This window comes from Callospermophilus lateralis, chromosome 7 (assembly GCF_048772815.1).
Source record: "Callospermophilus lateralis isolate mCalLat2 chromosome 7, mCalLat2.hap1, whole genome shotgun sequence".
In the NCBI taxonomy this organism is placed as follows: domain Eukaryota; kingdom Metazoa; phylum Chordata; class Mammalia; order Rodentia; family Sciuridae; genus Callospermophilus; species Callospermophilus lateralis.
Genome location: NC_135311.1, coordinates 122337391 through 122352253, shown reverse-complemented (window position 1 = coordinate 122352253; position 14863 = coordinate 122337391). Strand labels below are relative to the sequence as shown.

The following is a 14863-nucleotide window of genomic DNA, read 5'->3' as shown; positions in this document are numbered from 1 at the left end:
GACCTGACTCAGTGTTCCTGTAGAGCTTGCCCCGCGCCAGCCACTGCTCTAAGCGCCTCACACCTATTAAAAGTGGTCACACCTGCTCAGCACAGGCTCATGCAATGCACCTGGCTTTGCTACTGTGAAACCATCCTCGCCACGGCGGCACACCTGCTCTGAGTCAGTCACAGTGCAGACACATCGCTCTGCCCACCCTGTGGGTCCAAATCTCTGCAGTGACCATCACGGTGACCATTTTACAGAAGAGGAAGCCACGGCTCAAGGGGCTCCCCCAAGAGGACCCAGGAAGACCCGGCTGCAGCGGCGGGGACCCAGGTCCAGCTCATGGCCAGTGAAAATCAAGTCAGGTCCAGCAAGATATGATAGAGGTCTAGACCTGCCAGAGCCTCGACAAAGTGGCAGCAGGGGGGTGAGTGAACCCTTCAAAGAGGGAGGCATCACGGCCAACCACCCCTCCCAACCAGGACAGATGTGAACAGGAAGCAAGGTCCAGGGTTCCCGCCAGGCGCTTCACCACAGGACACACGTGCACTAGGGAAAGGCCACCTCGTGAGTGTCCCTGGAGGAGCTGGGGACACGTTGGTCATGGCAGCATCATGTGGGCGATTTCATCAGAGCCGATCCTGAGAGTCAGCTTTCCTAGGAGGGGAGGGGACGGGGCCCAGGAAGGTGCTGACCGCGTGGAAGTGGATGACGTGAAGCAGGAACTCGGGGCAGGGCCGGGGGTAGGCAGAGGGACAGGGGGCCTGGGCTTGGGGCTGAGGCCCAGCTCTGCATTTCCTGGAGGGGCAACCTCAGGGACTCCCCATGGCCCCCCCAGAGTCAATTTATGAGAATTTAAAATATAAACTCCAAGTAGTGAAGCCGGGCACGGTGGCACATGCCTGTAATCCCAGCGACTCGGGAGGCGGAGGCAGAAGGATCGTGAGTTCAAAGCCAGCCTCAGCCAAAGCAAGGTGCTAAGCAACTCGGTGAGACCCTGTCTCTAAATAAAACACAAAACAGGGCTGGGGACGTGCTTAGTGGCCGAGTGCTCCTGAGTTCAATCCCCAGTACAAAAAAAGAAATCCATATCCCATTCCCATATTAATTGGTTAACACATTTTATAATCTTACTCATCACTCCTGTAGCCAGGCACAATGGCGCACAGCTATGATCCCAGCCACACGGGAGGCTTGGGCAGGGAGATCCTAAGTTTGAGGCCAGCCTGGGCAACTGAGTGAGATCCCATCTCAAAAGAAAATGTCTGTCTGTTTTGTGCCTAGAGATTGAACTCGGGGGCCCTGAACCACTGAGCTAGATTCCCACACATTTTAATTTTTCATTTTGACACAGGGTCTTGCTAAATTGCCGAGGGTCTTTGCTGTCCTCAAACTTGTGATTCTCCTGCTTGAGCCTCCCAAGTCAATGGGATTACAGCCTGCACTACCACTCCCAGCAAGAAAATGTTTTTAATACATATATGTGCGCTCTCTCTCTCTCTCTCCCTCTCTCCCTCTCTTCCCCTTTCTCCCCAATCCCCATCTCCCTTCTTCCTTGTAATTTACTTAATGAAGAAACTGGGTCATTTGTCTGATAGAGCATCCCATGGTGAAGATTTTGTGGATAAGGTCAACGTTTTCACCTGTGAAATGGGGGTGATCCTTCTCCCCAACATTAAGTGAGGTAATGATGTGAATGAGGACTGACAATCAAAGGCACCCCACAAGTGTCATGTGTTAATATGTGTCTGAGTCTTCAGTAACGTTCTGTGGCTTCTGTTGTTCTGATGCCAGAACTGGGGTTCAGAGATGCTTAGTAACCTGCCCACGCTCACACAGCTGGCTAATGGGAGAGAGAGGAGACAGGGCAGAGGCCCAGGCGGGGCTCCTACTGCATCCTCTGAGGGCGTTAGGTTCTGTGTGAGTCTCAGTCCCTCCTCTGCAGATGCAGGACAGGAGGCCCAAGCTGCCTGGGGCCCGAGTGAGCTCCTGTGAGGACAGCGTACCAGGGCCTGGCCTGGCATCCCGTCCCGTCCCGGGCAGGCCCAGCGCCCCTCCTCCCCGACTGGGGACGAGGCTCGGCTCTGGCATGCTCAGCCTGAATCCTCCGCGGCCCCCAGCCCACCCCCCGGCCGGCAGCGACAGGGTGGGCGGCCCCCGAAGCTGAGCACACTCTGTTCCCAGCTGCCTGGGCTGGCAGCTCTGACCTCTTGGGACGCCAGAGACAATCGGCTATTCTCCTTCCTCCCCCTCCATTTTGTTGGGTACCCTTTGGGCCACGGGGCCAGAGGGAAGTGCCACACCTCCCAGCAGCGCCCGTCCCTCTGGCCAGCCCAAACGCAGGCTCCTGCCTCCACCCAGCCTCTAGAAGCCCAAGCCTCCGGTGCAGTTCACGCCAGGGGGACGGTAGCAGTATGATTTCTGCCCAGGTTCTGGGTCATCTGTTCATTCCACAGGCTGCATGCTGGGCCTGGAGAATAATGACAATGACAGCCACGAGGACAATGATCATGGCCTGGATGAGCAGCCACCGGCACTTGGCTTTGGATCAGAGAGGTTGAAGGACAAGGCAGAGCACACCCAGCTGCAAGCTGGGCCCCAGACCACGCCTCTGCCCCTCCGTGCTGAGACCAGGGCCAGTGCACAGCACTGGATGGGGACCCCCAGGGGGAGATAAGCATCACCTTCCAGAAACTTCCTGGGTGAACAGCCACGTGTGCTTGGCTTTGAATGTTGACAAACCAGCCTCTCCCATCACAGCAGGCTTCTGACAGCTGCCCTGCCCTGGGTCAGACCCTCCCGGTGACAGGCCTGGCTCCTTCGCCCCATCTATAGTTCCGGAGGTTAAGGCTCCAGGTGACAAATTGTGTGAGCCCAACAGCAAGGCCCAGGGCCCCAGGTCTCTGCCCGTGAGCTGCCAAGCATTGAGGAGGTGTTCCTGGGGGGTTGGGGGGCAGCCGAGGAAGCACCCGTCCACCCTAAGGCTAGTGCCGCTAGTCCTGAGGCTGGTCAGTCTATCTCCAGGACAGACTGCACCCCTGGGTAGGGCTGGCTCTGTCCTGGCCACCTCTCCTCTCCCAGTTCCAAGCACAGGCCAGGTACAGAGGTGACACTCAAGAGCTGGGACTGGGAGGAGGGAGAAGCAGATGGAGCCCGTCCACGGGTCCCAGGCTCCAGCCCGCCCCCAGGGTCAGAAACCTCTGCAGAGCATGGGGTGGCTTCCTCAGAGGAGGAAGGTAACACCATGACTCCCATGCCCAAGCGTCCCCTGGCAGGGACAGAAGAGCCCCCATGTGCACCAGAGAAGCGTGAGCCCTGGCGAGGGAGGGGGACAGGGTGCCAGCTGAAAGGGGGAGGACTTCAAAACAAGCGGAGCCAGCCCAGCCCGCAGGACGCTCCGAGCTCCTGGCACCAGGAGCTGCACAACATGGGGACAGGGGTGCCCCTGCGGCTCCAGGGGCCTTTCTACACCAGGGCGGGTGGGGCCAGCACGGAGACCCCGGCTCTGCACCCTGGGAGCCCCCAAGTCAGTGCATGGTCCGGGCCAGGAGCCTCCATCTCCATCTGAGCAAGGCGACCGCGCGTCATCTAAGGCCCTGAGCACCCTCACCCCATCCCCACCGCGCCCCACTGCAGGGGTCTCGTCCCATCTCACAGGTCAGGACACTGAGGCTCAGAGAGGCCAACCGCAGCCTGGAGCAGCAGCAGGACAGACCCCGGGTGTGGCCGGGTGCAGAGGAGCCGTCACACCCCAGCCACCCACTCGTGCGCTTTCCAGGGCTTTAGCGCCCCCCACGGGCAGTTCCCGGGGCCCCCCTGTGGCCTGAAACCAAGCTCTCCCCCTGGGCTGACCACAGGCCCCGCCGCCCTAACTGCCCCGCCAACCGCCTCCACCACAGGCGGCTTTTACCATAATGGTCCCCACAGGGGCTGTGGGTCGGCTCTGCTCCGCTCTCCATTCCCCTTAAAGGGGAAGGTGGCCAAGGCCCCCCCCCCAGCCCCGCCACCTCCAGATTCACCTCACTCTGGCCACAGGGCATCATTTCAGCTTAATTTTATTTCCTCTTATAAATGGGCACAGCACGGGAAATGTTAAAAAATAAACCAAGAAAAATCAACCGAGAAAACAAAAACAAACCAGTTCCTTCCCAAGGCTGGGACAGGCGAGCGCCCGCCGGGGCAGTGCCTCGGTCTCCTCGTCCACGGTCTTTCTTCTGATTCTCCTTATCGAAAGTTTTGGCCATGACTCAGGACGGGTAGGGTTAATCACAGGTTATGGGGGAGGGAAAGGGCAGGGAAGGCCTGGGGAGGGAAGGACAGTCCCCCGCCCACCGCAGGCTGGGATCTGGAAGGGCTCTGTACAGGAGAAAGGGCTCACCAGAGGGGAGGGGACACTGTCTTCAGGTGGCTCTCTGGAGCCACACTGCCTACGAAAAATATTTACATGCATTGCCACGCTGGGGCCAGGTGCCCAGAGGTGCCAGGTGGGCACCCGGGGGATGCTGGGACCATCAGCCCTCAGTGGTGATTCCCAGGGCCCCGTCTCAGCGTCTCTGAAATCTGTACAGTTTGGGGACTTCTATTTACAGGCAGGAGTCCCGGGGAGCAAGTCCAGGGTGGTGTAGTCAAAAGAGCCAGGAGAGCCACGGAGGCCACTCCTGCCCTGGAGGACAAGTTGGGTCCACTCCCTGGGGCCCAGGGCTCAGCCTGGAGGCCTGGTGGACGGGCTTTGCCAAGCCCAGGGAGTCTGGCCAAGCACCCGAGGCCCTGCCACAGGCCTGCCCTGCCCTCGCGTCTCCAGCAATTAGGACCCCAGACAGACACAGCCTGGACTCTTGAAGTCACAGCAGAGGGGGGCCCACCCCCCATCCTCTGGCCCCAGTCTGCCTCCCAAGAGCTCGAACCACACAAGCTCCCTCTCATTTGGAATGTGTTGTGCTTCCGGGAAATGCCAGGATACCCTCCCAGGAGCACTGGGGTTCTGTGGACCCACTTGGCAGGCCCCACATGTACCGCACCATACCTGGGCCGGGCCAGGACCCTGTGCCCACATTGCACTGAGAGCTCCAGCTCTGCCTGGCACCGAGTCCTCCTGGAGCTGCCCGCTCTCGCCCTCCTCTCAAGTGCTGAGGACACAGAACAGGGGCCAGGACATGAGGCCCAGCCCGCCGCCCTGAGCCAGCCCTCAGGAAGGGCTGGCAGGGCCACCCCACCAGGGCACCAGCCTGATGCAGAAGCTGTGGCCACTGCTGAGTCTCTGCTCAGTGCCAGCGTCCCCTGGGCTGCCCAGGCCCTGTCTCCTCACACTCAGTCCTCAGTCTCAGCCCACCCAGGCCTCTCACCAGAACCGCTGTCCCCAAGACAGCAGCCCCCCAGGGAGCAGGTGGAACGAGGCTGGGCTCATGGTCCTCTTTGCCCCCGCGCCCTGCCCTTCTTTGCAGGACAACTGAGGCCAAGCAGCCTCTCCCTGCTTGCCAGGCCTCGTGGGCCAGGATTCCTTCCCCACCTGTCCCTTCCTCAAAGTCTGGGCCCTGTCTAGGCTGCCTTTGGGTCTACAAGATGGAGCTCAGCCTGAAAGCAGGACCCTGGGAAAGACAGGCTGCAGTGGCCCCTGGGACCCTCACCCTCACCGCCTCAGGCACGCCTGTCCTCACCCTGCGAAAGTCTGCTGCCAGGGAGTCTTGAAAAGGGAACAGAAATAAAACTGAGGTGGGTGTCTGACTTGGGTCTGGGTTGTGGGCGAGGGGTGGGGGTGGGAGCACCAGCCAATTACAACTCACACCACATCCCTGGACTCCCAGAGCCCCGGCCGGGCGCTCCCTCCCCCAAAGACTGGTGACCGTCCACTTCAAACTCCTAACAAAGGGCCCATCTTTCAAGGGTAACCAAAAGGTGGCTTGGGACCTGTGACGGCACCACCACCCCAGTCACCTGCTCTACTCCCCCAAATCTCTGCCCTTGGAGTCGGGGACACCTGCCTGGGCTGCTTCCGGCTGAAGCCACAACTAGTAGGACTCCAAGCAGGTCCCCAGGGAGGGCCCTGGGTGGGTGGGTGAGGTTGGCCTGGTAGGTCAAGGGCAGGGGAAGCAGAGGGCCTGGGCGCAGGGCCCACCCTCACAGGCACTTTGGAGACTTGTGTCCTGGGAGGCAGAGTTGCCCCCTAGCTCAGAGCAAGTAAAGGGTTTGGGGAGAGCAGAAGCCATGCCACATGTCCCCTCCCCACCCAGGACTTTCCAGGACCCAAGAACCCTCCACAGTCTGGGGCCAAACTCCAGGAATCAAGCCCTTCTTTCTTCAGCCTTGGAGAAGCCCCAGAGCTCCGGGTGGTGGGGGCTGGCCCCAGCCACCCTTTTGGGCTGGAGGTGGAGGGGTGGGGGTGAGGCCAGGCCCGGCTCAGGTACCAAGCCCTGGGAGGGCTTTTTCCAGTGCCCCCCACCACTGAATCCAGGAAAGACCAACGCCCTGTCTCCCTCCAGCATGAGCACAGGGATGTGGGTGAGGCTGTGTCCGTGAGACCGGGTCTGGCACAGGGTGGGACGGAGGTGACGTGGCTGGTGCAGTGCCAAGGGGTGAGACTGAGTGTGATGGGGCGAGGCGGGGACCCAATATGGGCTGATTGTTCCAGCTTGACTCCACCTTCCCCAGTGCGCCCAGAAGCTGGAGAGCACATGTGTGGTGTCAGGGTTTGTGTGGGGGAGGCATAAGAGAGAGAGGAGGCCACACGTCACCACTCGGGTGATCAGGACTAGCCACTTGCCTTCCGGTAGTGTCAGGGGTGTTTCAGCAATGGGTGAAGATCAACATCTTTGGAAGAATGTCTGTTTTTGCAACATGTCTTGATTGGTGGGGAGGTCAGGACCGTATATGACCTTGTCATTGCGTGCTTTTGTTTCATGAGTGGCCACATGACAATGTGTGGAAGAGTGTGGGCAACGAGGTCTGTGGAGATCCCCCAGGAGCGGCGTGCAGCAGCGTCCCCTCACTAGTGGCTGCTCTTGCGTTCTCTGGAAGCCATTTCCTCGGGGGAGACACAGAAAGAGGTGAAGCCTTGGGCACAGGGGCGCTGGGCAGGGGGAGGGGAGAGTGGTCCCACAACCCCAGAGAGGCGAGGACAAAACAGGCTGGTGACAAAGGGCACCCTCTCACCCAGGCAGAGAGAGGCCCTGGGACAGGAGCAAGAGGTTGCTGTGTCTAGATTATTTCAAGGGCGGAGTCTGCCACATGTTGGTCCTGAAAGCCAGCCTGGAGGGCCTCTCTGCCCACAAAAGGAGACCTCAGCCAGCCCTGCAGGGTCAGGTGCCCATCTCAAGCCCCACCCGTTCTCCTTATTCCACCAGCCAATCAGGAGCTTCCTTCCTCCTGTCCATCTGACATAAGGTCCTGAAGCCTCAGGCTGGTGGCGGGGGACAAGAGATGAGCTCGTAAGGGCACAGTCTGGGGCAGACAGCAACCACCCCTGCTCCTCAGGGAGGATCTGTGTGAGGCTGGCAGCCTGGGCGGGCCTCGAGAAGGAGGGCAACGGAGAACCGGGGCCAGGCTCCCTGCTGGGCCCAGTTCCAGGCCTGGGCTGGTGGGGCTGGCCGGGGACTGGGCAGAGGGGTGGTGTCGAGGCAGCAAGGAGGCACTGCGGCTCCGCTAGGCATAGAATTCCTCCTGCTTGTCAGGCTTCTGGTAGGTGACGCTCGCCTGCTTGGGCTCCTCCAGCGTGTAGCTGCCTTCATCCTTCTTCTTCATGCGGTAGATGAGCAGCGTGACCAAGAAGGCAGCGAAGAGGGCACCCACGACCCCGCCCACAATCACGGCTGTGGAAGAAGAGGGCAAAGTCGAGGCTCAGAGGCAGGAGGTGAGGTAGAGGACCCCAAGTAGGGGACGGGGGGGGGCTGGGAGTCCTGAATCTGCTCTCAGAGTCGGAGTGAAGTCGGAGTCGGTCCCAGCGCTGGTCCCAGCATGGCTCCACGGTCGCTGGTTCCAGCTCCTGACACTCTGATCCTTTCCTCCAGCCCTCTGGGGGAGGACCAGGTGCCACCCATCCGAAGATGCTCCAGGACTTTCAAGCTCCCGGGAAGAAAAAACTCAAGTGCCAACTAAACTATGGCCCTTCCCCGTCACAGCACTGACCTACCACCCTGACGGCCCAGGCTCCAGAGGAGGAGAGGGAGGCCGGGGGGCCACTCCAGTCCTCAGTGGGAGCCAGGATCTGGGCCACTAGTCTAGGGCTCTGCAGCAGACGGCCAGCACAGGAGTGGGGGGAGGGCAGGTGGGGCAGGGATTGGTGCTCGGGAAGTGAGGGCCCACAGGGCGGACCAGTGTGACCCGGGAAAGTGGGGGTCAGAGTCAGAGTCCAAGGAGGGGTCATAGGGTGACCCCTGAGGAAGGTGCTGGAAGTGGAATAAAGCCAGGGTCAGACTCTGGGAAGGAGGAAGGTCAGGGGAAGCCGGGGCAGGCCCTGGGGTGGAGTCCCAGCTCTCACTTCCTGGCGGCTCCTAGGAAACCAAGCCCTGGCGTCCCCTCTTGGTCCCCAGAGGCACACTGAGGCCATTCAGCTGCCCCCACCCTGCCCTGGGCAGAGCCGGGCCTCACCTACGAGCACCTCCTTCCGCTCCAGGATGCTCTTCTGCGGCAGCTGAGCAGCAGAACTGCCCGAGTCGATGGCATTGTCCAGGAGGCCAGGGCCTGGGCGGGCACCCTTGGGCAGTGTCCCTGGAGGAGGTGACGGCTTGGCCGCCGCCCCTCCCACGGCCACCACCTCATTGGCTGTGTCTGGCTGTGTGGTCTCTTCTTCCGGCAGCTCAAAGTCCCCGCTGGGGCCACCACTCACTGGCACCTCTGGCTCATCCCGGATTGTAGTCAGGAAGGATTCTGGAGTTGGGGTCTGCAGAGAGGGTGGCATGAGCCCAGGAGCCAAGGCCAGCCACCTCATGGCAGTCAGTCACACACAGAAGGCCACCACTCCACTGCCCCAGTGGGCCAAGCCTAAGTATTCACTATGCTTAGTATGCAAAGCCTCGTCCTCATGAAAGGAGGGTTATTACCACCAATTTATAGTGCAGGACACATGCTCAGAGAAGTTAAGTAACTTGCTCAAGAACACACAGCTGATAAGTCATAGGAGCAGAATTAAAATCTAGATCTACCCAGCCCCTAAGTCTGTGTTTCTAATCACTCTACAATGCTGCCTCTATTCTCGGTCTGGCCACATCCTGTCCCTATCCTGTCTCCATCACTTCCCCTCCTGCAGCTTTGGTAACAATCCTTGGGGGATTCCTGTTGAGAAGCTGCATGGGGACTGCCAGTGCAGGCGTTATGAACTGGGCCTGGGGCAGGGTCAGTCCATTAGTCTGGAGGCCAGTCCAGAGCACAACATGCAGCACGTGATGCCCCTGGGGGACTGGTGTCCAGGGATCCAGCCCAGTGACTACAATCCTGATGGTCCCTCCACATGGAGCAAGACCAGAGCCACGAACCATGAGGCCAGAGTGGGGGTATAGAGCGGACCATGAGGCCAGAGTGGGGGTGTGGAGCGGACCATGAGGCCAGAGTGGGGGTGTGGAGCGGACCATGAGGCCAGAGTGGGGGTGTGGAGCGGACCATGAGGCCAGAGTGGGGGTGTGGAGCGGACCATGAGGCCAGAGTGGGGGTGTGGAGCGGACCATGAGGCCAGAGTGGGGGTGTGGAGCGGACCATGAGGCCAGAGTGGGGGTGTGGAGCGGACCATGAGGCCAGAGTGGGGGTGTGGAGCGGACCATGAGGCCAGAGTGGGGGTGTGGAGCGGACCATGAGGCCAGAGTGGGGGTGTGGAGCCCTCAGGGCGGGGCTTCAGCTGCGGGTGGGCGAGGGTGGGCCCAGGGCCTGCAGGGAGAGGCCATATGCAGAGCAAAACCTGCTGTGGCCTGGGCTCAGCCCTGCGTGGCCCCGCTTCCTGCCCAGCTGCCCCAGCTGCTTGGAGGAGCCAAGAGAGAAGCCCATGTCCTGATGGGGCTGTCCTGAGCAACTGCCCTGACTTAAGGGCAGCTCCACAGCCCTCCGGTGCCCGTCTACGAGGCCAGCTGCACAGGGCTCTGTGCCTCTCCAGTGCCGCCGCATGCCCCCTTGCCTGGGGCACCCACCATGGACCAGACCACAGCTCCCAGTTCCTGGCTACCTGTCCATTCCACAACCTTCTCCCTCTAGCCCCGACCCCCTTCCTAACACCCCAGACGCATGCCCATACATGGCCTGGCCTGGACACTGCCTGGCCTCAGGAGCCCACTCCCCGCAGGCTAAATCCTGCCTTGGAAAGCAGCTTCGCCTTCCTGAGCATCGGGGGACCCCAGCGCCCCCCGGGCTGGGCCGAGGCTGCAGGAGGCGACAGTGAGACCCCGAGGCCCCTCCACAGGAAGCCCACGTTCTGCTGCTCCTGCAGGCCTAAGCCCCCTCAGGCCAACCGCAGCCATGACACGATGCCACCCAGAGACGTGGCAAGAGCTGAGCATCGATGGCTCCCCCTCGCCAGACGAGTTAACGCTCCAGCCGCGTCAGGAAGCTCAACCTCACAGCACCAAGAGATCTTCATGGTTTTTTTTTTTTTTTTTCTTTTCACAAATAAGCCAACAGACAAGATCAGTGACCAGCCTGAAGTCTCACCCTAAAAAGCTGCAGCAGAGGATTCAAAGCCAGGCTGCCGGGCTCCGGAGCCGCCGCTCTCAACCGGGACACCAGGCCCAGCCCCCCCACCCACACCCGTGCCCAGTCCCTCCCCCGGGGAGTCCTGTCCCAGCATCAGGGCCCAACCCCCACCCCGGCTTCCTGTCCCTCTCTAGGCCATCGAGCTCCACCTCCGTCCCATCCTGTCCCTTGTGCCCAGCCTTGATCCTCTGGCCCTGTTGTACCGCCAGGCACCCTAGAACCTCCTGGCCCTCACCCCCCCAGCTCCCTCGTGCCCTGTCCTCTCCCAGGCCCTCACCTGAGCCAACTCTGTGGTTCCAGGTGCAGTGGTCCCCAGGGGCAGGGTGCTCCTCTCAGTGACATCAGGCTCCCGGGTGGTAGCCGGCCTCGGAAGGGCTCCTGGCCGGGAGGTAGCTCCGGTGACCAGCCTGGGTGTCGGGGCCTCGGTGTCTAAGTCGGCCACCGTGGTTGGGGGGGAGGGCGCTGCTGGAGAGGTGGCCTGGGCTGTGGCGGCTGTGGTCAGTGGAAGAGGCGGAAGCCTCCGGATGCCGGTGGTCCTCACAAGAGCAGTGGTGGCGGTGGCCGGGGATGCTGCAGGGAGGCTGGGGGCTGCGGTGGCCTCAGTGGTGGGCACCGTGGCCACCGTGGGGGCCCCTGTGGTGGCGGCAGCGGTGGTGGCCGTGGTGGTGGAGATGGTGGTGGCTCTCTGGCTGGGCTCCTCTGGGGCCTGTGTCACCACTGGAGGGCTGGTGACAGGCTCTGGGGTGGGGCTCTCGGAGGGGAGCTCTTCAAACGGGGTGCCCACTGGCTGGATGTCCGTGGTGGGCAGCACAGCGGGCGTGGTGGACACAGCCAGGGCCACGTCGGGGCTGAACCGCATGGCCGTCTCAAGGCCCGACTCCTGCTCGAAGTCTGGGGGGGAGGGAGAGGGAGAGAGCTCGGAGCTGGGCCACTGTGAGGGGCCGGAGGACCCAGGTCAGCCACGCCACCAGGACGGGGGACTCCCAACCCCCGCTTTGCCTGATTTCCCCAGGAAAACTTGGGGGAAAGGTGAAGGCTAGCCTGGCCACTGGTGGCTGAGCCTGTCCAAGTTCTCCCCGCCTGGCCGGAACTTTCCTACTGTCCAGCCTACCCGGCCCCGGGCTTCATCAGGTTGAGGCCGGGCGGGGGCAGCGGAGACCCTACTGGCTGCAAATCTCCCTGAGGACTCAAGAGAGAAGAGGCGTCTGGGAAAAGCTACACTCCCAGGCACACGCCCGGCCCAAGCTCACCAGCGGGCACCCCAGGGGGCCCCGGGGGCCCAGGCACGGGGGTGAAGGAGGCCTCCTGCAGGAGTCTGTCTGCACCACGGGGCTGAACCAGGGTGGATAAGTGAAGGAACCGGAAGGAAGTAGACGAAGGAGCAAGCGAAGTGGGGAGCGGGAAGAGCCGGACCACAGGGGGCTCCCAGGGGGGAGAGCCCAGAACGGGCTGAGCCACCAGGCAAGGGGCTGGGTTTGGTTTGAGGTTAACATGGAACAGTCTTAAAGGAATGGCTCCAGGGAAGCCCAGGGGCCGGGCCGTGGCAGCTGGTCCACAGCACTGACCTCATCCCGACTGGTCCACACCGGGTCCCCTCTCTGGCTGATCCCAGCCCCCTCCTCAGGTCATTTCCAGGGCTCCTCCCCTGCCAGACCCCCCTCCTGGAGCCGGGGGAAGACGGTGTATTTCTTGCCATTTACAGGTGACCCTACGGACGCCCCAGGAGGCGCCGATGAGGGTGTGCGGCTGCTGATCAGGGGTGACCTGGGAAGGACCTGCCCAATCTCACAGCTCGCCTGCCCGAGGGCAGGGTCTGCAACCCGCTGTCCGACCAGCCCTTCTTCAAACCTGTCCCAGCCCGACCCTTGGACACCACCGTTTGGATCCAAGAGGACCATGTGGCCCAGTGTGGGCCAATCAAACCATCCGCGCCCAGGAGGTGCCAGGGCCACCGAGGAGGGACTGAGTCCCTTCAAGCGGTGGGAACGGGGTCATGAACAGGGCCACTGAGGAGTGCTTCCTGACGTGGGCTGGAGGGCAGACCCCAGCTCTGGGGAAGGTCCTCTGCCCGTCTCCTTCAGGTCCGCCAGACAGCCCCGAATGGCCTCCACCTGACAGCAGGCTCCTGGGGATGGACAGGCAGGGACTCGGGAGATACTCACAGCCTGAGCCTGAGCCTGAGTAGAGGTCGTCCAGCTCATCGTCGGGGAAGGAGTCATCGTCCCCAGAACCCTCCAGGTCCACGGGCCTCTCAAAGTTCTCACTGCGCCAGCGCTGAGCCTGGGGGACAGAGACAAGCACCGGTCAGCACCCAAGGCCAGCAGCCTGGACACACCCAGGGGGACCATGGGCATTGTGGAGAGCTGAGGGACATCTCCTGGGCAACAGGGAGCTGAGGCCTACTGATGACCGCTTCCCATTTGCTCAGGGGCAGGGGCATAGCCCCATCTCCTGCCTGACGGCCACCAACAGGGACCCCTGGCTGCTCTCTCACCCCCTGAATGGAACCCCCGAATGTCAGAACTGGTTTAGAGCCGGCAGTGCTGGATCGCAGTCCTGGCTCCATCATCTACGAAGTGTGGGACCTTGGGCAAGTTCTCTAGCCCCTCGTGCCTCAGTTTACCCATTTGTAAAAGACACAGAGAGCACCCACCTCACCCAGCTGAGGGCACACTGCGCTGGGGTTAAGCAGCACCAGTGCACCCCTCGGGCAGCAGGGCTTGGCACAGGCCCAACTGGTCCCTGGGCAGCAGCAGCAGCCCACTCACAGGTGCCAAGGGCATCAGCCCAAGGCACAGGTGGGGACTGAGGGCCAGCTGCCCCAGGCCACCGAGAGCAGGGGATGAGATCTAGAGATCCATCTCCTGCTTGGGACGCTAAGTGGCATCTCTGATTCCCAAAGGCAGGGTAAAGAGCATCACCAGAGACATGGGGGTCAGGGTGTGGGGGGGCAACGGCCTTGATGGGGGAGGAGGCAGGGAGAGGGGGGACCAGCTCCAGCCCTGGCCCTGAGTCTTCCAAAGGCAGGAAGTTAGCTCCCTGCCCTGGTCCACCACCTGCGATCTCGGGGCCCACCTCTGGGGCTCAGGCGGTGGGAGGGGCCTCTCCGAGGGTCCAGCACCTGGGGCCTGACTCCTCCGAGATCAACTCTTCCCCAGCCCCTGTGGCCCTGGGCTTGGAGCTGGAGCTAAGGGCCTCAAAGGCAGCGAGCAGACCCTCAAAGATGGGCGGGCAGGGGGTGCCCTGGCTCGGAGGCCCTGCCCCAGCCCTGGGAGCTTTCACAAGGGACTGAGATGAACTCCTGGTGCCCGGACATGAAGGGCAGGGCCTGTGAGTCTTCTGCACTTCAGATCAAGAGAGAGAGAGGCCTGTCCACAGGAGGAGGGGAAGAAGCAAAGCTCCAAGGTGGGCAGTGCAGCTGGTGCCCGGGAGCCGGCCCGCAGCCCTCAGTCTCACCAGCATCCCCCCCCCCACCCCGCTCCTGGACTAGGCCAGGTCTGCCTCCTTCGCTGCTGCTGTCCCCTCCCCTCACGACACTCTCCCTTCCACCCCCTTGTCCTCCGACAGGGGCTAACTTTCTTTTTTCTTTTCTTTCTTTTCTTTTTTTTGCAGTACTGAGGATTGAACCCAGGGATGTTCTGAGCCATACCCATATTTTGAGGCAGGGTCTTGCTAAGTTGCTGAAGATCTTGCTAAATGGTTGAGGCTGGCCTTGAACTTTGCCAACCTGCCTCAGCCTCCCAAGCCGCTTCGATTATAGGCACGCACCACCATCCCCGGCTCCCAGGTGGCTCTGAGGAGCCTCCTGCTTTGAGCTTCCAGAGCATCCTGGGCTCCCGATTCACAGCTCAGATCCACCGTGAGCTGTGTTTGCTTGGGGCGTCTCAGGGGCTGTGCTAAACTTGGTGAAGACAGCGTGTGCTGTCTGGTCTGGCAAGGGGCCTGGCCTGAGAAGGTTTCAGGACACACTTGTTAAGGATGGAATTGGAGTTAGAAGAGGTGACAGGCTCACTGGGCAGGGGAAGGGCAGGTTGGGGCTGGAGAGACAGTGGATGCCCAGCCTCCAAGGTCTCCAGTGCCTGAAGGGCAACTTTCTCTTAGAAATTAGTGATTCTTTATCCCGATCGCACATTAGAACATGGTGAGAGCTGAACCCAGGGCCGGTGGCCCCCGCCGGCCCGCTGCCTGCCCTAGCCACCTGCAGTGTTTGGCT

At 61.7% G+C, this 14863-nt stretch overlaps 1 protein-coding gene across 1 annotated transcript in view; it reads right to left on the bottom strand.

The window, feature by feature from the left end:
• Positions 1-4035: 4035 nt before the first annotated feature.
• Positions 4036-14863, bottom strand: part of Sdc3 (syndecan 3) — a 31989-nt gene continuing 21161 nt past the window's right edge. Inside the window, exons 2-5 of the mRNA XM_077109943.1 lie at positions 12813-12930; positions 10928-11541; positions 8566-8857; positions 4036-7787 (exon numbers count right to left, since the gene is read on the bottom strand). Of these exons, the coding sequence (XP_076966058.1) occupies positions 7621-7787; positions 8566-8857; positions 10928-11541; positions 12813-12930 (1191 nt within the window). The 3' untranslated portion in view covers positions 4036-7620. The remainder of the gene's footprint in view (positions 7788-8565; positions 8858-10927; positions 11542-12812; positions 12931-14863) is intronic.